A 26566-nucleotide genomic window follows, 5' to 3' on the forward strand; every position below is an offset into this window, starting at 1 on the left:
CAATAAAATGGCACACCCCCCTAAACACAAATGGTAGTTTCCAAATGGAAGAAGTGCTAGGTGATTGATCTTTTAATTTTACCGGTCAGACGGTTGAAGTTGTGCGGCCGTGCCGAGAAGTGTGAAAATGGATCAAACTTTCGCGGGAAAATTAAAGGCCCGATGTTACTCTGAAGTTCCAGTGTGGGTCGTAGAGGACCACAATGATGTAAGGATAATATTCGCAAGTTTTGACCAAAATTGGGGTTAGCGATTGATGTGTAGGGAAATTATAAATAAAAGTGCTCGACTCGACTCGACTTCACAACTGACACAAGTCAAATATTATAAAGGGGCGGGGTGAGGAGCCCAAGCGGGGGGAGGGGGTTTCTCAGTCGAATTACCGATCCTTACTGTGACATTAGGCACGTGCGCAACTAGCCCCATAAATGTGGCCAATTTACTGTACTACCTCCGTAAATAAAGGCCACACTTGGAACATGTACAAACATGACAAAAACATGTAGAACTTCGTCAAATTTTGATTTCACATTTTAGGCTTAGGAAGTCTAGTTAGGCCAGGCCTAGTTTGTAGTTTATTTTTGCTTTAGCATACTCGCCCTCTTTACAATTACAGCTGTACAAAAGTGCTGCCTTTTTCAGATGTCTAGTTTTCGTGAAATTTCACGTTGAAATTTTGATATGCAAACGTGTGCAAACGAATCTGGAAATTTCACGAAAAAATAGACATCTGAAAAAGGCAACCAAAACAAACAACCAAAAAACCCAACTTGTTCGATATCATTATGTTTCAGGTTCTTCCACATATTTACCGTGCCATTGCCTCACGTCACCTGCCATTCCAAGGGGTAACCATGCTTCACTTTGACTCTCACCCAGACTTGCAGATAGCCACGGAGATGGACGCAGACACAGTCTTTGACAGGCTTGAATTGTTCAGGTATGGACTTTTGAGAACCCAGTAGACAGGACATCACGCTGCATAGGCCTACTTCGTGCTGGTTTGCGAGCCAATAGCACGAACTATGAACAACTTATTATATTCTGAATGTCCTCAAAGCCATAGCGTCCTCGCCATGGCAGCAGGCATCGGCAGAAAGGCGTTTGAATGGCCCTTCCAGTGGTCTCTCCCAACTCTCCCTTTCTTACCGTAAAGGGGGGGGGGGGAACTTGTGCACAGAGCCCATAGCGAGGGAAGAAATTTGGGCACAGCCCCCCCCCCCTCCCCTCCCTCACTCAAGCTTGAGACCTGTGCCCCTTTTATGCCCCCTCCCTTCCATGTCCCCCCGCCCCCTCCTTTCCACTCTCAGTTTAGGGGATTGCAAATTGAGCTTCTGTTGTTGTTAAAAGTCATTACATGCTCCTTCGAAAAAAAAAAAAAGAGACCCCTAAGGCCAAAAAAAAAAAGTCTCCGGTTTCTGGTATGGAGCTTGCCCCATAAGTGGTGCGGCGACGCGGCTTTTTTTTTTTTTTTTATCTGATTTTCTTGCTTCAAATGTTGGCTGATGACTGCAAATGGTGCCCGACTAAACTTAGTGCAAATATATGGGAGTCCAGAGAGGCCACATAAAGCTTATTCTCGACCATAACCCAATCTAAAATTGTGCAGCAGCAGGATTCCAGTCAAACCAGTGAGTTTGGCGGTTTTGAGACATCATCCTTCATTGAAAAAAAAACTTTTTCTTTTTGCCGACGCGCATGGCTACGGCGACGCGCGCGCATACCAGAAACCGGAGACTTTTTATTTTTGGCCTAAAGTGCCCTTTGCAATTTGGACCCCAGTTATGGTACTGCCAAAGGGAATACCTTTTAATTCAGAGATTTGAATAAATTGAGGTAAAATTCCTATATGTCTTGCATTTTTTAAAATCTTTACAGTTCCCTGAGCATTGAGAATTGGATCCTTCCGGCAGTGTACGCCGGACACATCGGTGGCGTGGTGTGGATCAAGCCGCCCTGGGCTGACCAGCTCCCCGAGGGCAGCAGACGGGTCGCTGTCGGCAAACACACTAGGTCCAAAAAACTCAGGTACTGTGTTTGGTTTCCTTCATGTCACAGTTTCTTCCTGCATGGTTGCAGAAATGCTTCTAGGGCTGTTCAGGAACTAAAGAAATTTGTCTGTTTGTTACATATGTAAATATTGTAGCGTAAATATTGTAGCGTGGCCCCCAAATTTTTTTTTAAAATAAATAATGAAATAAAGCCAATAAAATTAAATACAAAAAAGTAAGCCTTTTCCAAAATAAGCCTAAAATGCCCACTTAAGCTTTGTTCTCAAGGCACCACGCCCCTTACATATGTAACTATTTTTTGTCACTGTATAAATAGAATCAGTTGGCCAGACAGCTACTTCTTGAGTGACCTCCTCTACGCTCCGGAAGAGGACATGGAAAGTGCTAAGGAGTTAGATGTGGACGTGATTACCATGGTAACAGAGCTATTACCAATAGCCTCAAGAACATCCCCCTTCACCGATCAAAATCATGGGAGTAGTGTGCCAAGTGACGAAATAAGAACAACTAGCCAATGCAATTTGAATAAAGAGACTTTGGATATTAGTCAGACGACTGAAGCGAATGATCATCAGGGTCTGTCGAGTGGGGTTTCCAGTTGTGATCACGACACCGTGAACAGTCCCCATGGGAAGACTTCATTTAATCATGAAGGACAGAGTGGCGATTGCCATGAAAGTATCACAGGAAAACCTGCACGTGGTGGCAGTCTCGAAATAGCGAACAGCGGTGAAACGTCAAACGGGATGAAGAGAAAGCGGAGCATGGCGGAACACCCACATTCGCCATCAGGGAATCTGTGCGGGCTTCACGACGTCACAGGAGCTGCCATGGAGAAGGGCTCGGGCACTGTTCTGGACATCGACCTTGATTTCTTTTCGACCAGGAATCCATTCAAGGAGATGTACTCGCAGGTGAGCGTTGGATGAAATGACGGTTGGACTTCTGACTTGAGGGGGTGCATGTGCGTGGGGTCCGTGCAGAGAAGAATCTTTGATATATGGGCTCGTGTGCAAACAAGGGAAGGCCATTTCTTTACCACTTCTTACTACAGAAATATCAACACATTCGCATTTATATGTCTCTGCTTTTGTCAGCACAGTGAACGGGACACGCCACGTTCATGTACTGGTCCGTGCACATATAGCACAACGTAGACATGATTCGTATGTCTCGCCCAGCGTTGTCCCCCACCTCTCTCATTCTTAACATACAGGGGGGAATTGTGCACGGATCCCATAGGACCTAAACAAGAATATTTGCTTTGACAAGACGCTGTAAAGTTTCAAACTGTGTCATTTTCCTCTGAAGCCATTCGGTTGTTTTTTTTTTGTCTCAAGTTCCAGTTCCGTTTATTAGAGGAGTTGTACAGCTATGAAGGTCCTGCAGACGAAAGCGAATCAGCTCTGGCAGAATGCATGCTGAGGAGGGCTGACCAGCTCAGTCAGTTGGAGACGGCCCTCAAGGCAGCTGTTAGCGGTCAGGAAAGGGCAGAGACGGTGTCCCAGGAAAGGTGAGAAATTCCAGGCTGGTGGTAGGAAAGTAACTTGGGCCAATGTCATGGAGCTGTCAATCACAGAAATGTGCTTAATAAATAAAACAATATTGGCTTCGCAAAATCAGGTTAACGGTCAACATGTGTGATTTTAATTGCTTAGGACTGGATCTTGGCTTACATTAACTCATCAAAATATATTTGCCAAGTAATAAATCAAATAGTTTTTGAAGCAACTAACAGAGACCCAACTTTTGTTTTCAGACGGGCAAACTTTATCTATTAATTTTTGACTATTTGACACTGGAGTTTTCACAACTGCAACAGTCGATCGTTCGACATCAGTTGCTGAAACTGTTTCAAACACGAACACTTCATTTACTTCATTCAAAACTTTGAAATAATCTGGTGTGGCAAATTTCTGGAATGGAGGTTACTTTGATAAGGCCAAAAAAAAAAGTCTCTGGTTTCTGGTATGGAGCTTGCCCAAAAAGTGGTGCAGCGATGCGGCTTTTTTTTTCTTTTTTTTTTACCTGATTTTTTTGCTTCAAATGTCAGCTGATGACTGCAAATGGTGCCCGACTAAACTTAGTGCAAATATACGGGAGTCCAGAGAGGCCGCATAAAGCTTATTCTCGATCATAACCCCATCTAAAAACACATTAAAATTGTGCAGCAGCAGGATTCCAGTCAAACCAGTGAGTTTGGCGGTTTTGAGACATCATCTTTCATTGAAAAAAAAACTTTTTCATTTTGCCGACGCGCATGGCTACGGCGACGCGTGCGCATACCAGAAACCGGAGACTTTTTGGGGGGGGGCCTAAGACATGTAATTTTTGCCTTTTTTCCCTGCAGGTTCCAAAAAGTGCAATCTCTTGTAGAATCCCTCCGAGCCACCAGCACCGATGACAGTGAGCCCATAGATGCCGAGATGATCCACATGGCGGGCCTGACCTGCGACAACAGCGGCGAACTCCCGCATCACGTCAGCAGCGAGGAGGAAATTCACAGCCTCGTGGCTGCCATGGAAACCCTGTTGTCACGGTTACCCAGGCCGGTCATGGTGACAGTTGCTAGGTTGGTGTTCATCATACATGTATACCACTTTATATTGGGGGTTAGAAATAACAAATTCCAGTTTGTCAGAGATTTACAAAGGCGGAGGTGGGTTTAGACCAACCTTGTCCCCAGGGTGTCGAGCAGTACGCGCCCACCACTACCTGCTCTCTCACCCTGGTATTGGATCATTTGCATGTGCAAGATTTTTGCACACGTATGCAAATGAGGAACAGTCTGGTGCCTGGATATGCTTTACACATTAGCGTTTGTTTTTGTATGGGGTGTCTGGGGTAAAAACAGAGTCAATTCGTAGCAGCGCGAGCACGGCGTGAGTTAAGAAAAACACGATTCTTGAAATCAAACTGTTACGATCTTATCGAGACAACATGCAGTATCATATTTCATATTAATATGAGCAAATTGGAAAGGAAATTAGTATTTTCGAGAAGGCGTGGACGAATGATCGCGAAAACACGTACTGCACGTTGTGAATATATAGCACCAAGTACACGATAAAAATCCATTACTAGCCAATTGCGGTATCCAATCAGAATACAGGAAGAAAGTTTCCTATCCAGGGATTACTATTGGAAACGCGGTTGGAAATAAAGTAAGCACTGGGGACGAGGTTGGGTTTAGACCTTTATCACGCTGCCACCATTTCAGTCATGCTACCTGTATCCAATAACTGTTACTGAATGATAATGGTGTTTGTGCAAAAGGAACCAGACTATTTTTTCTTCCAGCCTCGCTTTGGTTTGATTGGGAAAAAAATCAAGATTGCCCCAACATGATAATGGTCTATTATCTCACACCAGGGTTTTTCTGCTCAAGACCGATAGGACTAGACACAACCTGACACTAGGTGGCGTGTCCTCTACTTCTTTTGCCAAGAGTTATAATATATGGCCAATGATGGCCATTTTGTTAATTTTGATTAGAAGAATGACAGTTGGCGAGTGTCAACCCCCACCCATTGTTTGAAACAGTTTCTTAAAATTATGTCTTTTCCAGGTCTTCTCACGACGACTATTGCCCACCAGAGCAAGTGGACCAAATCCAACAGAAGGTTCTCCGAATGCTGCAAAATGTCTATGGCAAAGTCGCTGTACACTTGGACTACAAGAACGAAGAAGAAAACTCTGACAAGACATCAGCAACACAGTGCTGAAAACTTTTAGTCGAAACTAATCGACGTCTGGTCACATATTTCCCTCATGACTTTAAGGAATGGTGGTCGAATTTTGAACAGGACACTGGACGACATCATCAATGCAATGAGCAACAATTAATCTTACTAGCATTTCTTTTTTTTATCTTTAAACTGTATATTTATTGAAGTTTAAAATTTGTTAATAAAATACTTCATATCGGGAATCAGGAACTGGGTGAAAGAACTGAACTGAAAAAAAATTAAGTACAGGAGGCATCTTTATTGTCCACAATATTCTCCAGTTTAGCATCATTGAGCTCAGGAAAAAGCTAATTAAAATTTACGTATGCAACCATCTTTTCATGCGTAACTTGGGCGATGTTCGCGCTGAGAACTACACCCATGCGACAGTCGAATACTTGCATGCGTGCGCTTGGTAAACAGCAAAAATAGCATCTGGCACGTGATGGTGAAAGAGAACCAGTGACAATTTGGCTCTTGATCATGAATATGTATGAGGTATGTATGATGTATGAATATGTATGAGGTATGAATATGTAAGGCGCATGTAATGTGAAATCCTATTGGTCAAAAGTGCACTGAACGCACATAACACTTTCAGGCAAACTAGGTGCAACCTGAGAAATATCTTCCAATATGTGTAGTAGAGAATATCAGTGTATCAATAAATCCAAGTTGACATCAGTTGTCAGGGCAAATCTTTTCTCTTTCCTTTTTGTGGAGTTTCTTTTTGGATTTCCTCGCTTTTGAGTGGGTCTTTTCTTCTTTGTCACTACTTTGTCCGTGCCCCGTGTCTGGCTTGTCTTTTTCGTCGTGGGTACTGGCAGATCGTCTCCGTTTGGAGCTCTTGTTCTGGGGTGAAACACTCGGCTTGACTGCAGGCTTGGATATTTTCCCAAAGATATCATCAATGTCATCATCCTGTCGGTAGAAAAACAGTTTCATTTTTTACAAATCGAAAAAAGAAAAACAACTTTCAAAGTAGAAACTCGCAATTTGAAAAAAAAAAATATATAAATCTCTCAAGTGTGAACAGAATATAATTCCAATTGTAAGTTCGGGTTCTCGGTAAGGCCTGACCGATTTACCTCGTTATGGTTAGCAAAAACACACGTGGCTATGGGGAGTGAATTCTGCTCCTTCCATAGGTGCATGTATAATTGCCAGCCGCAGCCAAGTAATTTGGACGCGGCCTGTTTACAATCGCAGTCATACCTCGTCTGATTCTCCAATCTCTTTCTCTTTGACCGTCATCCCAAGTGCCAGCATCTCGTCAGAGTAGCTTGACAATGGCTGCCCAGCATCACCTTCTAATTGTCTACGCTTCTTTTCTGGAAAAATTTAAAATACAATTTGGTGTGTTTCTTGCTTATCTCAAATCCAAATCGGCAACTGTAATAGACCATTATCATGTTGCGGTCATCGTGATTTCTTTCAATTCAAATCAACGTAACCAAAGCGAGGCTGGAAGGAGAAATAGTCTGGTTCCTTTTTGCACAAAAACATTATCAATCAGTACTTTTATTGGATAGAGGGAACACGACTGAAACGGTGGCAGCATGATAAAGGTATATTCCTTTCATGTGAAGTTGTACGAGACAAATGTTAAAAAATAAAAAAAAATATTCTCTTGGTGCGATCCTTGTTTGCTATTTCAAAGGTTTGTGGCATCCTGACTTTGGGCTTGATCCCTGGCTACATGGCATATACGGGTTTCTGGCTTCTGACTAGCACCCGTTGAACAAAGACATCGACAAACTGGAGAACCGCCAACATTGGGCTGGATAGCTCAGTTGATACAGCACCAGTATGGTAATGCAGAGGTCATAGGTTCAAACCCCGCTCCAGTCAATTTCTCTGTTCAACTTTATAAAAACAAGGGATTGACAACCTTGGATAACTCACTGGAAGCTCTGTCTTCTCCCTCCCCGATGATCTCGGCAAACAGCTTCCTCTTCTTGCTCTCTCTTCCTTGTAGCTCCTCCCAGTCCTGTGGGCGGAGCTTATACAGCCCCACGGCACAGTTGCGATAAACAAACTTGCCTGGGGCATACCAAAATGTGCAAAAAAAACCCAACAAATTTATTGAACATTCCAAAAATGCTATGCCAAAGTTGTTATCATATTTCACAACTATTTCTGTTATGTGAAATGAGAATGTTCTTAGATTAAACAAGAATACAGGAAGGATTTAAATTTACTCTGCTCATGAAACAATTAAAATGAAAAAGGGGGGGGGAATCCACTAATCCCAGAGACCCACAAAGGCTCAAAGTACTCAGACCCGAAGGGTACTCTGCTCCAAAGCTCTGGCATTGTGCAGCAAATCAACAAAAACAAGGCTGTGACTTCAAGTGAGAGAATTCTAAAGTGAAAGTACTTTCCACGTCTTGCTCATTGAGTACGAGTGATACTCGAGTATGATATTGAGCTGTCAATTATTTCTTGAGTACGAGTACCATTGATTGCAGTCAAGGTTTTCGATATTTGAGTATGAGCAAGAGTACAAGCACTCAAAAAAGTAGTACTTTCAGCTGTGCATGGGAACAAGTACTCTATACGAGTGCAACACTGCCAAGTCACCTAAATAAAAAACAAAATTGAAAGGAAGGAGAGGAAGAAACTACTCAAAGCACTGTCCAAACAAACAGCCTACCGAAATGGTCTGACTGGAGTTGCTTATCCTTCTCAGACAGCACCTGAACGAGAGCGGTCTTCGTCTTGAGTGAGGCTGCCTTGAAGATAGCTTCGATAGATCGGCTGCCTGTCTTGTGGCAGGCAATCTTGAAACAGTTGGTCTGAAAAAAAATTAGATTTCCCTTACTCACCGAAATTACAGTAGTTTTTCTCCAGGTCTTTTAAGTTTGAAATAAGTCCAATAAAATACGCAATTTCTGACTGTTTTGATGCTAATTGCGTGTTGGTTTTCCTGAAAAGTGCTGTTTAAGTTATCCAAAAACTTAAAATTGAGTTTGTTTTTGTAATTGCTTAAACAGCCCGATTGTCACCACGAATGTCAAAACCAGCACACGTTTATGATGTCACAGCAATATTTCATGCTGTGAATTTGGCAAAGGTTAAACATGTTATATTCACTTTGCATTCACTTTTGCAAGTAAGTTTGAATCAACCTTCACGCATCGAACATACCGTGAGTTGAGCCACGAATCTATCTTTCTTCTTCTCGCTGACCACGCTACTGGTCACAAAGGCTTCTAGGAGATAGCTGCCACTCGGGGAACAGGCCACGGTGGTTAGATCATCATCTCGGAGGGCCATGAACCCCGCAATGACCGGGCCGCAGTGGTGGAATTTGAGCAGTTGCTGGAGGAGCAGGGAACCGTGCAGATTGACTTCAGTGAGTCCGGGCTGAGCAGACAAAAGGCCAACCATCAGATTTAGAGCAGTCCAGAAAACCATTGACAGTCATGGAATGTTCATGATTCAACATCGCACTGTATACTCAGTGTTGTCCAAGGGTTTGCAAGGAAAATATGATAAACAAGATGCACAAAATCGGTTACTCATGTTACATTTTCGTAATGTGAGTAACCGATTTTGTGCGTCTTGTTTATCATACATAACACACTTTTCTGGATGTCATTTTTAGTGCTTAGGTAGGTCTAGGTCTACTCTATCTACCATAGGGATAACAGTTATTAAACCTTTTCAGTAAGGTAATTACAGCCCAAGGAAACTCAAAAGTACATCAAAAATGTAACGTGAGTAACCGTGGAATTGCCCATTAAGTCAAATCTCAAGGGAATGGTTAAAAACTTTGAGGTATCCGGAGTTCAAGTTAAGCAGTGTCCCCGATTTGTCTACAGTCACGTCATCTACACGTACATGTATGGACGTGAAAAGCTTCCACCGTAACTCGCTATGAATTGGACGTTTTTTGGCACACTTTACAAATAAGCCAGCGGTAGCAATCAAGCTTTAATACCCACAAGTCTGGATTTGATGCGGTATGGGCCGAGGCCGATCGCAATGGCATCGTGTACGCTGCATCCCCGCGTGAAAAGATGAAGTGCATTGTGTAGTATTATGACTCGTGAAATCAGTTTGGCAATGTTTTTGCATTTCTTTGCGACTGTTTTGGTGGCGTTTTTCTATGGACTGGCTGAAAAAAAGTTCAAGTTAAACTGAGGTACTGTCGCGGGCATTTCTAATTACGGGGTATTCATTTACATAAACTTCTATTCTCTTGGCAGGAATAGAGTATTACTTCAAGATAAACGGAGTTTCGAGTTATCCAAGTTTTAATTAAGGAGAGTTTACTGCATTTATAGGTAGGAATTTGTGTCCGGAAGACGAAGTTTCCATCTTGCATATTACTCATTGTGTCTTAATTTTTATGACAAAATTGAGTTGCTGTGCAATAAGCAAAAAAATAACCCACACGTAAGCAGCTAGTGCACAGGCATGGGCTATTACCACTCAGAATGCGACATCAAAATTTGTGTGATTTCACACTTCTTAGCCATAGCAGTATTACTTGGCTACAGCTATTTAGTAAGAGTCATTTTCATAGGAAGGGCTTCAGCTACTTAAATATTAGCGCACTGACCTTCAGTTTTGTGTCTTGTTCCTCATCTTCTTTGCTGCCAGGGAAGAAAACTTCATGGGTCACCATGCCGGCGATGAGCAGGACGCAGGACGACTGTCTCTCCCGCGGTTCCCAGCAGTGGAAGGCGCTCAGTAATCCCTGCAAGAATGCACCTTGGTGCCGAAAAAGATACGGGACACTTGGATCAAATTCCGCAGAGGACTGGCAACCCCAACTCCTACCCTAACGCATACAGTAAACTCCGGCTAAACTGACATCGTACAACTCGTCAAATCGCTCAAGTCGGCCGTCCGACTAATGTCCTGATTGTCCGCAATGCATTTCCATTGATTTTTTTTATTTCTAAGTCGGCTTTTATAAGTCGCCATTTCCCTCAAGTCTTCGTGTTACTCTCGGTCCCCTTTCCACAAAAAGAGTGCCGACTTAGCCGGAGTTTACTGTACTTATCTGATGACTGGCAACTCCTTCTGAGGTTGATTTCCGAACACTATTTTCATGAAGTGTTGTTGAAATTATTAAGTAAACCAAAATATAAACAGTGGATGTGTTCGAGTAGCTTCTCTGAGTCAGCTCGGGCCAGACTGGAATATTAGCCTCTGAAGTCCAATTGAGATCAATAAAGAATTACATTTTGACTTAAAATAAAGTTATTTTTGGCCCACTTGATCTTCCCTTATCAGACTGCCATATTTTGTAAGCTACTTGGAATGAATAACACATGCATGCGACTCCGCCAACGTTTTACTGGATGTTCAGGATATTCTATTGTGTGCGTCACTCGCTCGTGATTTGCTCAACATCTTATTCTCCTAATGTGGAGATCATATCAGTGGTTCTCAAGCACCTGGTTGCAGTAAGCACATTTTCTCCAATGCTGGTCAGCTGACCAGTGTTGGAAAGTACCATTTTTCTTGAAAATGTCAGCACACCAGGAGCCACAATTTACAGGATGCTTTAGACTGTCACTCCCTAACAATCCAGTAAGGTTTTACGTGATAATTTGATCATTTTATTTTGTCATGTTTGCAGATGTTGTATCTTCCCTTTAAAGGGTGCTTTAAGATCCCCACGTGACAGCTCTCGACCAAAGAAATGGGTCATTGTCTCAAGAATTTATGAATGAAATTTAAATGATGTCCAATTCAAAGACTTACGTTGCTTGGTTGGGTGATGGACGCATGACTCGGCAAGCCTCAAAACCACGCCCATGTGGTTGACTCCGAGAATGGCCTCCAAATTTGCCGACAGCTTGTCAAACATCTCAGAAAACTGAGTGAAATATAAAAAAAAGACAACTTCAGAACGAGCAAAAAAGAACGACTGAAGCGGGATTTGGACCTGTGATGGATTAGACTACAACGCTGCAATGTGATCCACTCACCTCTTCTTCCCTAGCGGATCTCTTGATCAGTTTCTGCAGCACAAAGTTGGCCACAGGGTGCAGTGCCATTTCCAGCAAGTAGTTCCCGAAGCACTGTGAGTAGACCTCAGAGAAAGCCTCTGAGGACACCACCTCAATGACGACCTCAAACAGGTGACTGCCAACGCTGTCCGTAAACACAACTGGTACTCTGTAATTCAACCAGAAAATATACATAGTTTGTTTCTCGTAATAAAATTGAGGATTCTTCAAAAGCATTGACGAATCTTACGGGGAGAAGCTAATAAAGAAATGCTCAGTTCTGAAATGCACTGATCAAGAACATGCACCTGCCTATGACTAGCCACTAATCGGCATTTGTGTGCTCCTGCGTTTGTTGAAATTAACAAAGAGCTTAAAAACAGGTAGGGGAATGGCTGATATTTGACTGTTTTTTAAAGAAGAGATTCAGGCAAATATTCATCATGGAAGCTCTCAAATCATGCATGTAAAGTGGCATTTGACAAACAAATTAAATCACGGAACTTATAGTTGTACTATTCAAATAACACTGTGGTCATTTTTCATCATCTCCTCGAGATTACTCACACTTTTTGAATATTGAAATCGAAAAATATGCTATTTGAAGATTTGGTTGATGCTGTAATATTTAGAATATTTGGCACACCCCTACGTGTATGTGGCAGGGCCACATAGTTAACTTGCATTAGCTTTTGGTTTTCAACATAGGAGTCCCTCCCCCTGACTTGCATACGCTTAGTTTGTGTTGTAGCCCTCTTAAGTTAATAAAGTAGAAGTTTATGACACAGTAAAGTAATAGCAGTGCTGTAGGAGGATAGTAGTGTACGCCCCCTGGATAGAGTAAACATCCTGTCCAGAACAGAGACCCCCTTATCTGTGAGACCATGTGGTCCATGCCTCATTTTGCAGACTGGTAGAAGGCAGGGCAGCATCATTTAGTTTTGCTCTGCAGATTCCCTTGAAAATCTATGGCTTTTCTACCCTGAAAGTTTGGTCTGCTGCTGGATTCGGTAAGCTCAAGTTTTTGTTGTTTTGTTAACTAAGAAGTGAAAGTACATTTAATAGATAAATATTTAGTGATCCAATTGGTACTTTTGTTCTTGTGACCTGAGATTGAAATTTCCTCGTTCTTTTCTTGTTATACGGAGTGTGAAGTTCAAGTACACTTGGAGTTTAAGATTGATTCACAAGAGAGTTACTTTTGCGCGATGTATTTTTGTGCATTATACTACATGTATGTCGTATCCGATGGTTAGTCCCATGGTTTACAACTTTACTTTTTCGTTGTATGAGAACTTGAGAAGAAAACAAGTGATCTTTTAAGTTTTGCACAGGTGTATTTCATCTTTTACATAGCTGGATTTTTTATTTTAACCAATAGTGTTAGAATTTAGATAGTTGGAAGTAAATCCTTCACTTGTCATTTATTCTGTATAATGAGTCCCTACTTGTGCACATGTATGATGCATTTCTTTACTTTACTGAAGGGACATTGCCCAGCCACAGTGTCTTATTTTTATCAGGTTGACCACCAGTTAAGATAATAGGGCCTTAGACTTTGCCTAGTCCACTGAGCAGTGGTTGATGAAATGTTTTGTATGTTTTGTGGTAATAATTAAGGCATAGTGGTTCCCCAGTGTACGTATGCAAGAAGTGCTAAGTGACTTGTAAACTCTCTAGCTGACAGCCTGGGTGGCTGGATTTGGCCACAGAGCCTAGTAGATGACCTTGGAGATAAGCGCATGGACAAGGCAAGACTCATTAGTATGCACAAGAAAGTTAGTGTTGTTACCTGGAGCACACATAACTATGCTTGTGGCAACTCAGCACTGTTGATTGTTTATGCAGTGGTCAGAAGTTCTTAATCACATTGATAAGGATGAGTGTGTGGTATTGCCAGAATAGAGCACCTGTTTTAGGTTGGCCTAGTTATTATTAGGATTTATAATGTACTCATTTAGTTCTATACTTACTTTGCGTTTTTTATTATTTCTACAGGTTGTTTAAGCTGTTGTTTTCGATTTATGACCTTCTTTTGATGCTGTATTGGTTTTAATTTTAGTTGGTTTTAATTTTAGTTGGTTTTAATTTTAGTTGGTTTTAAATCTTAGGTTTTTATTGTTGGTTTTAATTTTTAAATCTTCGTCCTAGGATTTAGTTGTTGGCGTCTTTATTTTTTATCTGGTTTATGGTTTTTGGTTGGTTTATGGCTTGAAGTGATTGAGTTGTTTTTTTGTCTATTGGTTCGTGTCATTTTAGATTTTTTAGTCTATTTTTGTTTCATTTACTTAGTTTCAGTTGTGATCATTATACTGAGTTTTTTGGTTCATAGCAGTTTTTTTATCTCTAGGGAAAGTCAAAGGTCATTTACATATGTTTGGTTAGAAGAAAATCAAGGTTGGTCGAGTGTCAGGTACAAAATCCGTTGTTCTTCGAGTCTCATAATTTTATTTTTGGTATAGTTTGGTTTTTTAATTGTCGTTCAGGAGAAATAAATGCGTTCCAGTGATAGCTCTTGAATCTCTGTCTCTTTGCCAACTTAATTTTCCTCGCGATTTTCTAGAGATCCTAGGTCCAATTCCTTTGTTCCATTTTTCTGGGTTACATGTACACCATTAACCCAAACCTTCCCAAATCATTCAAAATCCTCTTTGCAAAATGGAGGATTTTGCAGGATCGAGGCTATACGGCAAAATTGTGCGGCTGATTTGGAGGATGCACTGCGTCAAGGTCTTGGGCAGGACCTTGTGTTGTCTATGCTCAGCCGTGCATAAATTTAGGCCTAGATTGTACTTGAAATCCTCCGCACTGCTCCAGGATGTCACAGGATCGAGGCAGTGGTCATCCCTCAAAGGACCACGTTCAAGAAATACTGGATGATAATGAAAACTGAGGCTGTATGCCATTCCTACACGGAGGCAGTTGGAGGATTTTTGCAGGATTGAGGGTTAAATCCTAGCAAAAATGCCCAGGGAGTAAGGGTTAAGAAAAGCAAGATACCTTTTGTCAGGCTGGGCAGGATTCTTGGACATGACTTTGGACTTCTTGAGGATGGCTTGGCCGACGCGGTGGCAGAGGGCGGGATGCGACTGCTGCAGGACCAGGAGTAGAACCTCCAACACGGGACCGGAGGTGCGGTGCAGCAAGTACTCTACAAAATATTGGCCGAATAAATAAGACGCAAGCTTTTGTAATCGTCAGTGGATTGATATCATTGTTAGAAAAATGATTCAATCTTCGTTAGTCCAATGATTGCTCATGCAATTATTTGTCTTTGAAGGTGAGGTTGCAATGTTACTTTAAACTCTCTAACCTTCACACACACACACACAGTCGTTTTTTGCTATGCTTCCGAGGATTGGCTTTGTGTTTTCCTTTGTTCCCTGATCTAAACCTTTCCCATAGACTTAGTGCACAAACCTGCATTCGAGGACAATAGGCACCGTCGTTCAAGGATGAAAGGCCCCTTTGTGCTCCTTTTGTTGTCTGTCCTCGAGCGTAACACAATACAGGAACACCCACGCATGTTTACGTTACATACCAAGTGTGGACATTCCCTTGGTTTCGTGTAGTTAAGAAAAACCGGTGAAAAAACTCATTTTTCCCAAACTGTGAAAGCTCTTTCAACCCAATTTGTTTTCTATGATCCCCTTTACTGTTTCTCTTCATTTTGCCACGGATAAACCTAACCCAAAAATGCCTCTAAACCTGTTTTCCAGAAACGGGGAAACACTGTGTGGACTTGCCCAAGTCCACACAACGTCGCCTCTACGTGGTTTATGTGGACCTCTTTTGTTCGGAAGTCCACACAGTGATTGTAATGCCTACCCACACACACACACACAAAATCTGGGAGATTCATCATATTTTATGAAATGGGGAGCAAGGAAGAGTACAAGTTCAAGGACTACCGTTGAAGTTTTCTGCCGACAGGAGGGTGTTGGTGATCTTCTTGAGGCTCAGCTGCATTTTCTCGGGCACTTTCTTCAGCAGTTGTTTTGTTTCTTTGCTTGTTTCTGAAGAAAAACAGAAAACAAACCCCCCAAAAAGATACCGACTGAAACACTCATGATATTAAGACAACTAATCCTTAAATTGTGGGGCCACCTGTTTTTAATCAACAAAACTAAAAATCATCAATGCAAGCCAAATTTTCCGTTGAAAAGCTACTTATGCTTTAAGGAAAGAGTGCCACAAAATTTGTACACAAAATGTAAATGGCATCAACGAAAAATGCATTAAATACCCAATTAAATACGTTCCTTCTTCTCTATACTATACAACTATAAAACAAAATATAGAAAGAAACTTCTGTTCAATGGGCAGGTATCTTTTTTGTTCTTCTTTTTTTTTCTTTTGGTTTTTCTTTTTTTCGGGGACAATTTCTACCTTTGTCTTGCTGTTCCCTTGACAACCGGCTCCTGGCAACCTGGTCTGGTACCCTGACCCCACCTAGTACTTGCAGCATGGTACGGAGAATGTGGTTGCCGTATGTGTCCATCATCACAGCATTCAAGTCGGCCAGTAGCAAGTCAGCCATTGACAGAACTGGACAGTTGAAAATGTGGGGAGTTCAAAGAGGCGACAGTCTTTTGAAACTACTTTTACCAGGCCATTTTAAAATTCAATCTTTTTCTTTTAAATCAAACTTTGTTTTTTAGATAACAGTACAAAAGGTAATAGAAATAATTTGATTATAAATATAAATAATAAGGCCATCTGGTCAGACCAAAGTTCCGGAATTGATGTGGCGACGCAGGTTTTTTTTTTTTTTTTGGCTTTTTTTTTTTTTCAAGCTTGGATTGTACAGACAAGGTGGGTACTATTTTTTGCTTTTTTTGTGTTCTCATATACATTGGTGTCCTCCATAATTTGCCTTTGTGCCCTCCATCATTTGCTTTGGTGCAATTTCCCCATTCCTTGGTACAAAAATTTGAGGAGGTGCGGCAATAGAGGGCACTGCTGTAGCTACCGCGGACAATTTGAAGAAAAAAAAAGGTTGACGCGCATGATTAAAATCGACGCGCGCACTGACCAGAGACTGACAATGTTTATTTTGGCCTAATAACTGACAATGGTATTCCGATAGACTAGTGCACAAATAAAAACAAACAAAGCCCCCACATAACCCCATTTCTAAATACTTTCCCCAAAGCAAACATTCAATTGTACTATTCTCTACCTAAGGAATATTTTAACCCTTACGTCCTAGCCATTACTTTGGGATTAAAAACTAAGCACTACAGAATACATGTACTACAAAAATTATGTATGCAGGCACTAAATACAAAAAAATACTATGAGAGCTGTGCCCACTTACGTATGCTGAAGTACAGCGTACTATAGTTGTACTACATACTGCCAGTAGTTTTTTTGTAGCTTTGGGTGATGCTAGGGTTCAAGAAACTTTTGACAGTAAAATTGGTTCTAAAAAAGGGTCTCAGAAATCTATCTAATGCTGCAGTGTCTCTACTTCACAACAGAGTTGTAATATCACCCCGACGCAAAATTCCATCTTATAAATAGTTTTTGCGGTACTGCTATTTACATCAGATTCGAACCAGCCAACGGATCCCGTTAGCTCGGTGGTCGAGTGGTAAGAAGTCTGCACTAGAAAGCAGGAGGTCATGGGTTCGAGTCCCAGCCGAGTGATTTTTGTCCAACTTTCACTCGGGAGGTAACCCACTGAGTATACAGTATTTAAACGTCGGCGAAGGGCAAAACCTAATTTAATAAGTTAATGTTATAAAAGTTAGACCTCACCCTTCTCCTGAAGTTCAGCCCCTTCTTCTCCATCGTCTAAGGACTTGGCGGTCTGAAGCAGTGCCTTCTGGACCACGTGGCCGGCAAATCGGTCCCTGACCACCACCTCGAACTCCCCAAGGATGCCTGACAGGAATCTCCGGAGGTGGGAGGGGCGGGCCAAGCACAGGAGCTCCTCAAGGATGCGAGAGACAGTTTGGTTACGGCAGAGTTGGACCTGCTCTCCCTCCATCTGATCAAAGACGTTGTCTAGAAACAGGCCTGCCCGAAACAGTGAGGTAAACCATTTTGATAAGTGGAATTCAAAAGAATTGATTAAATTTCTTTATTCTATTGCTGTATCCAGAGTTTGCCCAAACAGTTTAAAAACTGGTTTCCATTGGGACCCTGCATACATTACAAGTTATTAAAAAATGTTAAGTATAGTAAAAGTCATCAGATAAAATGTGCATTGGTAAAACATACATAAGTATTAAACAGATTTCAGCTTGAAATCTTGACTTTCTGGGCAGAAAATAAGCCACTAAATCCATTTATGGCTGTATAAATAGCGTCCCCTAAGGTCTTACCTTCTAAAAACTGATGTAAACTCGATCAAAATGATTATTTTCTGTAAAAGTGATTAAAAAAACCTCTTTTTCTGGAACTAATCCATCGATTTTGATCATGAAAGTAGCTTTCATAACAAGAAAAACTCCCCAGGTTAGCGTCTGACTTTTTAAAACAAGTATAAAGGTCATTTAAAGTGAAAACACGTCATTTTTGTGACCGCCTTCAACCCCCAACAAAAATGGCGATCGTGTGTTGGGCCACGAAAAATCAAAGCTCTGAAGAACTCATCAAAACTGAATTTTTTTTTTTCGTCCAAAATGTAAGAAAATATTACAATAACATAATTTTGATAACATTTCATGCAAGTTTGGAAAGTATGGGGGCTAAAAACTGAAAGGTGAGTGTTCTGTAGCGATTTAAACTTCGGTAATTTTACGTGTGACCAGAGGAAATGTCAATATCGCGAACCCGCTGCGATAGCTGGCTACCCCTTGCCTAGACGGCCACACTAGTGGGGCTACCCCTTGCCTACCGTTCGTCCGTCAGCGCGTACGTACCTTGCTCCGCTTCGTCTTGAAACGCATCTTTAATTGTGTCAGCCACTCTACGATAATAGCCCATGGTGTGCTCATCAAGTCTACCAACCCTACCATCATGTGTGTCATCTTTTACGCCTTTATCTTTGGCTTGATGGATCTTCTTTTTAAACATGTTTTTGCGTGCGGGAAAACGTGACATGTGCGTGGGGGCCGCCATCTTGTAAAAGCGCCCTCTACTTTTAGCAATGGCTCCATCGATCTTACATAATTTATGTACACAGACTGGATAGGACATCGCGCAGTGTTTGTGCACGAATGCGCGGCCGAACAATGGCGGTGCGTTTACTGTCAGACGGGGAAACGCGCATTGCGCTTTCACTTTGTTTACTTTGGAAACTGGATTATTGAGTGAAATTTTTCTTACAGGAGGGATTTCAAGCGCTCCTCCAAAACAAATCTTAAAAAAAATAACTGAACGATGAAGAGTTACCCTCAATCCCTCCAAACAGCTTTTCCACACTTTCTTATTATGCATTTTCGAAATTCAAGAACCCCCCATTTCCTTTTCCCTTATTTTTTTAATCCCTCTATCCTCCTCCCAAAAATGATTGTAAGTAAGTTTTCATTTCATTTTGGGCACATTGGTCATTAGAGCACACTGAATTACTCCATCAATGAAATGAATAATTGTATTAATAATATGCAGAAATAACTGAACACTCACACGAGAAATTGTATGGAGATTCATTCAAATGATTGATATATTTATTAAAAACCCAACCATAAACCAATTAGAATCTAAAAGGTAAACAAAAAAATTAATTTTACAAAGTAATCAGTAAGAACTTCTTCCCGTCCCTATATTGATCAGGGAACAACCCCCCCCCCCCCGCCTCTAGTATGCGAGATAGACCCACAAATCCGGCTTTTTTCCAATAAAATCGCCCGAGTTGGAAGCCGCAAGTCACAAATACTTGATTGACATAAATAGTTGTACAATTAATCCCAATTGTAAGCCGCACGGTCCTCTTATTCAAAAGAAACTGTGGGGCCGGGGGTACAAAATATTAATGAGTTCGCGCGCACTAATTTTAAGGTTAATATTAGTAGTGTTTATTTCGGCCACTGGGCGTAATCGCCTATACAACTCGTACGTGAACCAACTCGTAGCGAGACAACTCGTGCATGTCGTACGCGGGCCAACTCGTACGCCAGCCAACTTGTATGCCGGCCAAAATTAGCCAATTTAAAGAAATTGAGCGATACATCGTTCACAGTACATAGTCAAGAATCGTCGAGCACATATAATTTGTGTTCGAGTTTAATTCTGTGTACGAGTTGGACCGCGTACGAATTTGTCCGCCGTATACCGTTAAGAATGTTGCAACCTGACGCTTTTTTTTTTCTTTATAAATCTGGGACTGAGAAACATTTCCAATTTTGTTAGTAAATACTTAGAAAATTTTCTAGACTCTCCATGGACTTGTACCATGGACTTGACTGACAGCGAAGTCAAACACCTTGCTCAAGGACACAAGCCCCTGTGTCTGTGACTATCAGGATTCAAACCGATCGATTCTTGATACCTCAACCATAAGAATGTCCATCGTTTGCCGAGCACTAAGACCATTGATACACAAGAAGAGGTCCTTATATATAAGTGCCACTGATGATTCCATCATGGAATCTGCCCCCGCTTGGATCAGAAAGGATTGGTAGAAGGCTAACGGTGTCAGTCACCTCACCGGACCCTGGCACGGGACCACTGTATACTGCATTATATGAGGGTGGTCGGTCTTGATTGTTGGTATATGGGCTCCACTGCTGCCTCTCAAGCAACCGCTTCATCTTGTATTCCTGGCGTCGGGTCTTGCGCTTGACTCGGCGCTGCGCTCTCCTGCTTAATCCGGTATCATCCTGCTGTTGTCGCTGCCTGTTGGTATTTTCTGCTGCGAGGGAGTTACCGAACATGGCCATTTCACACAGGCCAATATCCATTTGACTGGTCTTAGGCTGTCGGGACGTCTTGTGTCGCCGGTAGATCAGGCATAAAGCAGCAATGACGAGAACGATGGTGAGCAGGGGAATGACGAAAGATATGATGATCACTGGATCAATTGTTTCAACGTCATCCCCTAGGAAAAATACATAAGATGGCTGTTAAGTGTTGAAAGTCAGCATCAAAGTGTCTTGACATTGAGGATCTAAAAGTACAATTTACTGGAAAAGAACATTTAAACTGATGTGTTTAGTGAGGAAAGTAACATTCATCGATGACTGTCATCTTAGCTCTCCATAGTTGAGATAGTTGTGCCATAGTTGAGATAGTTGTGATCAAACTACTACATGTAGTTCGAAAATAGACAACCCACCATCTCCCTATAAACTTTGATATTTGAATGCAAATTCCTACCGAAAATGATAGTCAAATTCATACCTTAACTTGTATAATGTTCTAAGAGGACATGAAATGAAACAAGTAACAACCTGGTAAAATGCTTGGATATTTATTGCTCTGGCAGACCACCCCTGCTTGGTCATAGCTTGTGCAGCCATCTCTGGTAACGTAGCTGGTTGGACAGTCAGCCAAATTGTTCTCACTCCCCGAGCACTCCACCTTATTCAGAAACATGTGGTTGCCTTCCAGCACACCCCACAAACTTTCAGCAGTAGCACCATCAACAGCGTGTGCTGCAGCTGAGAACCCAAGCAGCTTGCAGATGACCTCAGCACTCTGCAGAACCCATGCCTGGTCACAGATGCTCCGCCATATGCCCATGTAGAGGACTTGGACATAGCCTTGGTTGGGGTGTGAGCCTTGTACCAGACGGACATCGTACCCTGTATGGAAATATCATTTGACATAGTAACTCTGAAAATGCAGTATTAGACTACTGTAATAATTTACTGCTTATTACTGATTATGTGGCAGCAATAACCGTTGCTGCGTCCTGTCACACTTTATCAAACAACACTGGAGCTCTGTCCTATCTGTTTAATGATTCCCACTTTTTGAGTTAAGCAAATACCTCTTGATCAGAGCATACTGACCATAGTGTTAAGGTAAAACCTCTGGTTCTTCTCAGAACGGCCTCTCTTTATGTCCTGTTGTATCTGTAACCTTTAAAACAAATCGTATTGTTCAAATCAAGTAAACATCGATCCTTACTGTCTACTTTGGGTCGAGTATCACATTCCACTGAGACATCCTGGTCATGGCTACATCTATGCAACCCTGAGTAGCTAACTTGACAGAATGCTAGATAAGCCTCTGCCCCCTTGCATCGTGTACCGGTCATGATCACCGGCAAGGTGCTCTCTTGCAGCCCACCGATGGCGTAGCGTTTGGCTGTCAGGAACCCCAGCTGACGACAGACAACCTGGGCATCCTTGATGTCCCAGTATTCCTCCCGGGAACTGTGCAACGGGTCCAAGATGCTTCCAGAATTGCAGACAGTCCCCCATACACCGTTGTACATTTCTACCCTTCCTTCGTAGGCATTCAGAGTGCCAGCTAGTCGCACGTCAAACTGTTTTGCTGCATGGAAAACCAGGGGAAATGCCACAAATAGTGAGGAATATCACAATCCAAAAGTATACACTTTCTAGCCATTTCTGTGAAGCCAAGACCTTGCCACACCAAATAAATCTTGAGCAAATTTAAGTACTAGGAGCTGGTTTTGAAAAGAAAATAATAGGCTTTTATTAGGTCAGGGTGAAATAGCCCATTTCTGAGTACTTTATCTCACATATTATCACGTATTTTCAAGAAGTTATCACTTTAACTGAATAGACCGATCCAGTAAGCACCGCCCCATGGTGTTCTGACCAATCACAGCCGTGATTTATGTCCAACATGCGTGCGCGCGCGTATGATGCGCGCGGCAGGAAAATGCAGTGTGGCATTGGAGAGGAGCGCGTGTTAATTTGCCCAGTGCGCAGTGGGCGGGGCTTACTGGATTTGTTAATTGTTAAGCGTTTGTGATTAAAGTGGAGTGCATCGTGGAACTACCATGTGACCATATCCCACAGATGACTCCTGCGTCACTTGCATGAGTGCATCTCAGTTCCCTCGCTGTCTGCCTGCAGTCGAATATCGTTCGTTCGTTCCCGGTGCAGGTGAAATCGTTCTCTGACATCCCTCCCGTCCCCGGTCTGAAACGATCGCCCGTGGTGGCTCCAGTCGCCGGAGGCATGGCCAGTTCACGGCACACCACCTTGGCATGCTCCAATGTCCACTGGTAACCGCAGATTGTCTGCCAGGAGGTACCGCTGAATATCTCCACTCGCCCATTGGTTGGCTCATCACCGTCCACCAGCCTGACTTTGACATCTGTGAGGTGCACCAGTTTAAAAAAAAATGAACCGTTACTTTTCCCAGAGAATGAAAATAAGGTTTGATCCAACGCAATTCATCACCCAGAATCTCTCTTCCAAAATCTGTTTCTGAGAAGTATGATTACCTTGACTTTATATCTCCCATATTAAACATCTTACATTTGCCTAACAGGTTAAGCAGGGAAGAAAAGATCAAAGGGTGCCCAGTGGCATAATTGATTGTTCAATATTATATATATTCACAGAATTTCCAAAGCAAAGAAACTTCAAAGCAAAAGTTTGGAGAATTGTGGGTTTTTTTGTACAATATGGGAATTAACCGTGAACCACTACGTACCACTGCACACTACAGACACATCTTGGGACCTGCTGCATTTGAAGGGTCCACCATGCCGCATGTAATCCACACTGCAGTCACCCAGATTGGCTTCAGTTCCATTACAGCGTTGGTTGGTTAGAATCACTGGTAACGTACTCGGTGGCGGATGGAGTTGCGCAGATACCCTCTTGACACCTAGGAACCTTAGCTGCCTGCAGACCACCTGGGCATCCTTCGTGTCCCAGAACTCCTCACGATGAATATACGACGGGTCTGAATGTGTTCTGGAATCGCAGACTGTTCCCCATACCCCGTTGTAGAAGATTTCCACCCTGCCCTCGTAAGCATTCACACCTCCGGCCAGACGAACATCGAACTGTTTTGCTGGACGTGAAATGAGAGCATTTTCAACTTTGATTGTCACATGCTTGTGTTTTTGCATGGAACTGTATTCACAAACCATTACCAAAATGTCACACGAGCTGAGGCAGTTTTTTTGGGAAACATGTTATTACAGGCAATCCCCAAGAAAGATTGACAGGATTAAATGGCTTGTAAGTATCCGAGGAATTCCCACAAACTGTTGGAAAATGTTCCCATATTTAGCTTTCAATGCATTTTGGTTGCCTCCGACGACTGCAAGACTTGCCTTGTGTGTCTGGCCTTTAGCAATCAAATGTGTCAAAGAATTAGGGTTTATATATCAAAATTAATGTAAGTTAATATCTTTTTAAAATAAGACCTGTGTAGTCTGTTCAGGTTTGTGAAACGTTTTGTTGTTGGGGGGATGGGATGGGATTGGGGATAGGGAAGGGAACTTTGCAATGATTTATTTTATTTAAAGTAAGCAGATTGAGGAAATTTCGTCCTCATAAAGTCTGATGGGGAGAAGCATAACATACCATTTTCCCAGGAGCCACAAATGACCCCAGCAACCCTTCCTTCATCCTTGCAAGTGTACTTCGTCTCCGATGAGCACTCTTGTAGCGTGTGCTTGAAGACGCCTCCACTGCACACGAAGGCATGTTGAGACAGCGTGACGTTGACGTGACGTCCTACCTGTACCCAGTTGGTAGCCTGCGTGGCAGCGGGCAGGGAGAGTTGACGGCACACAACTTTGGCCTCTTCAAGTGTCCAATGATCAGCGCAGATTGGCCTCCACGAGGCACCCTCAAAGATGTCTACCCTCCCCTGGGTGGGTGCGGCGCCATCAACGAGTCTGACATAGCCATCTGCCACATACAAGTTAAAAACAAAAACAAAAACGGTTTAGTTTTGGGGGAAAATATGTTACTTAATTGATGCATGCATGCAGTGTGCATCGAAAACAAAAATTCAAAACTGAGCTTTCCAAGAACAATAATTAAGAACAACACAATTGTAGGTCTTTCTTTCAATCCAAAACTGAGTGTTTCCCTAGCTTATTATAGGCACCATGAATATTTCATGCCATGATAGGAGCTTGGAGGCAAAGCAGCTGTAGAATTGGAGTTGGGTGATAACATCGCCTTTTCAGGCTCAAGAGGCTCATATATAGGGGCCTAAGGGGATAACATAGGGCCTAGTTGAGTGATGTTTTTAGATAGGCAACACTACGTCTGTGCCTTTCCCGCACAGATCTTATTCTATCGAAATATAGAAAGAAAACATCAACACATTACGAATTAAGGTATTGTTTTTTCCCCCTTTTTGATGTTAAGTCTTGGCTTCAAGTGGTTTAGGAAAGGAAATGCCAATTAACTTACATGTTTGAGCTGTGCCGAGGTGCAGTAGGTGGCAAAATAACTGAAAGATGAATGCAGCATCGGCTATGAAGTTATAGTTGAACATCCCTGAAGCATTTGGATAGAATTGTGTACATTTCATATGATTTGTATCTTGCATGGCAGTGGTACGTGTAAGTAAGTAGTGTAGTGAGGGTTTGTGGTAACACCATGTGGACGAATCTCTTTTGAGATGTGTGGTTGTGAAAAAAAAAAAGTTCTTTTCAAAACCACACATCCTCTCAACACATCTTCTTCCACATGGTGTTACCGCAAACCTTCACTTAACATGATCATTCTCTTTGCACGTCCATAGTACCTGAAGGCTGAGAGGTGATATAAAAGACATCAGGAAATAGAACAGTGCAATATTTTCTGAACATGACCACTAAGAGAGAGAGGAGCACATGTTGTTCATGTTAATTTGTGTCCTCTTTTTTCCGGAGGGGTCTTCGATTAATTACATGTTAACACTCCTTTTCATGTTCTGGCAATTTCAAAAGATCAGTGAAATTTTTTAGTAGGTGTTGTAGGAAGTAAAAAAACAACTGTACAAATGTGAGAAAATGTTTGCTTCAAATTCTGCCTGCACTAAAAAGTCAAAATTTTAGAAGCATTTGGGGTTTTTGTTTTGACAGGGAAGGGGTAAACAGTCTTTCTAGTAATTCATGGACCTCTTTTCAATGATCAGCCATGCCTAGCTGGGAACATGAGTTGCGAATGATCTCATGCACGTTTACACAACAAGGTTAAACACAATATCATTCGTGACTTGCAAACCCTGAAATTCAGCTTTTAAGAAAGAATTTGGGAACGTTTGCATTTTTGATATGAAAAGAAGTTTCCCTGATTCATATTCCTAAGAGTGGTGGACCGCAAAGGACAATTAGAAACACATCATTCTGAACTGAAGGTAATCAAAATGTGAAAGAAATAGCTATATCACAAAAAGAGCCCAATGGAGAACCCAACATTGGTTGAAGTAGTAGACGAATGATCATGACTCACCGGCACAGTTTCCTTTCTAAATCAGTATGCCCTTGCTGGCCTGACGTTCTGGCGCCAAATTTTGGAATGACGAAATACAAAGGAAAGTAATATGTTTTACATACTGTGCATTCTCCAAAACACACACTGTTTTTGGCTACACTATGCCGTCGTAACTGAGTGCAAGCATTTCACGTTCAGTACGCCACGATCCATCTCATCAAGACGGATATATCTGGTATGATCGGAAAATTAGTCATACATCTAAGACAAGTCTGGCTGTTTGAGTGAATATCGCCAATGAAGTCCTCCTCCGTGACATTCAGTAATCCAAAACAGATTTAGAATGACTCGTGACTTAGTCACCGAGGCCAAGGCGTAGGAAGAAACACCATGGGGCGCAGTGCGTTGCTGCACTTGTCAGCAACAAGTTTATGGTAATATCATAATCACTTATGAAGCCCTGCTATGTGATTCACTAATTCCAAATGGGTTCGTTGGCGGATCGGGGGGGGGGGGGGGGGGGGGGGGGGGGACGGGGGTCTTAATGTTCCGGAAGTAAATTACACATTACGTATCTCCCTCGCAAGCCA

General features: G+C 42.2%; 3 protein-coding genes across 4 annotated transcripts; 1 reads left to right on the plus strand and 2 right to left on the minus strand.

Moving 5' to 3' along the window:
* Window positions 1-62: 62 nt before the first annotated feature.
* On the plus strand, window positions 63-6433 carry LOC119739321 (UPF0489 protein C5orf22 homolog). The gene is made up of 7 exons (XM_038214207.1): window positions 63-208; window positions 795-940; window positions 1879-2028; window positions 2329-2926; window positions 3353-3525; window positions 4363-4584; window positions 5581-6433. Exons 1-7 carry the CDS (start codon window positions 128-130, stop codon window positions 5735-5737), a joined length of 1527 nt encoding a protein of 508 aa, XP_038070135.1. The 5' UTR covers window positions 63-127; the 3' UTR covers window positions 5738-6433.
* Window positions 5874-18813, minus strand: LOC119739320 (nucleolar protein 9-like). Of its 2 annotated transcripts, none has more exons than XM_038214206.1 (13): window positions 18585-18813; window positions 17476-17736; window positions 16102-16260; window positions 15624-15728; window positions 14713-14863; window positions 11692-11881; window positions 11465-11579; window positions 10311-10462; window positions 8894-9109; window positions 8397-8541; window positions 7646-7783; window positions 6956-7071; window positions 5874-6661 (listed from the first exon to the last, which is right to left on the minus strand). In XM_038214206.1, the coding sequence occupies exons 1-13, from the start codon at window positions 18781-18783 to the stop codon at window positions 6422-6424; spliced, it is 2187 nt and encodes a 728-aa protein (XP_038070134.1). In that variant the 5' UTR covers window positions 18784-18813; the 3' UTR covers window positions 5874-6421. The 2 variants fall into 2 exon arrangements, with proteins under 2 accessions (XP_038070134.1, XP_038070133.1); XM_038214205.1 differs by having other exon boundaries at window positions 8397-8538; window positions 8891-9109.
* A 647-nt stretch (window positions 18814-19460) lies between these two features.
* Window positions 19461-25053, minus strand: LOC119739152 (deleted in malignant brain tumors 1 protein-like). The gene is made up of 7 exons (XM_038213983.1): window positions 24969-25053; window positions 24126-24455; window positions 23242-23607; window positions 22579-22899; window positions 21736-22104; window positions 21054-21407; window positions 19461-20701 (listed from the first exon to the last, which is right to left on the minus strand). The coding sequence occupies exons 1-7, from the start codon at window positions 25051-25053 to the stop codon at window positions 20217-20219; spliced, it is 2310 nt and encodes a 769-aa protein (XP_038069911.1). The 3' UTR covers window positions 19461-20216.
* Window positions 25054-26566: the final 1513 nt, after the last annotated feature.

Source organism: Patiria miniata, unplaced genomic scaffold (genome assembly GCF_015706575.1).
Source record: "Patiria miniata isolate m_02_andy unplaced genomic scaffold, ASM1570657v1 HiC_scaffold_30, whole genome shotgun sequence".
Lineage (NCBI taxonomy): Eukaryota > Metazoa > Echinodermata > Asteroidea > Valvatida > Asterinidae > Patiria > Patiria miniata.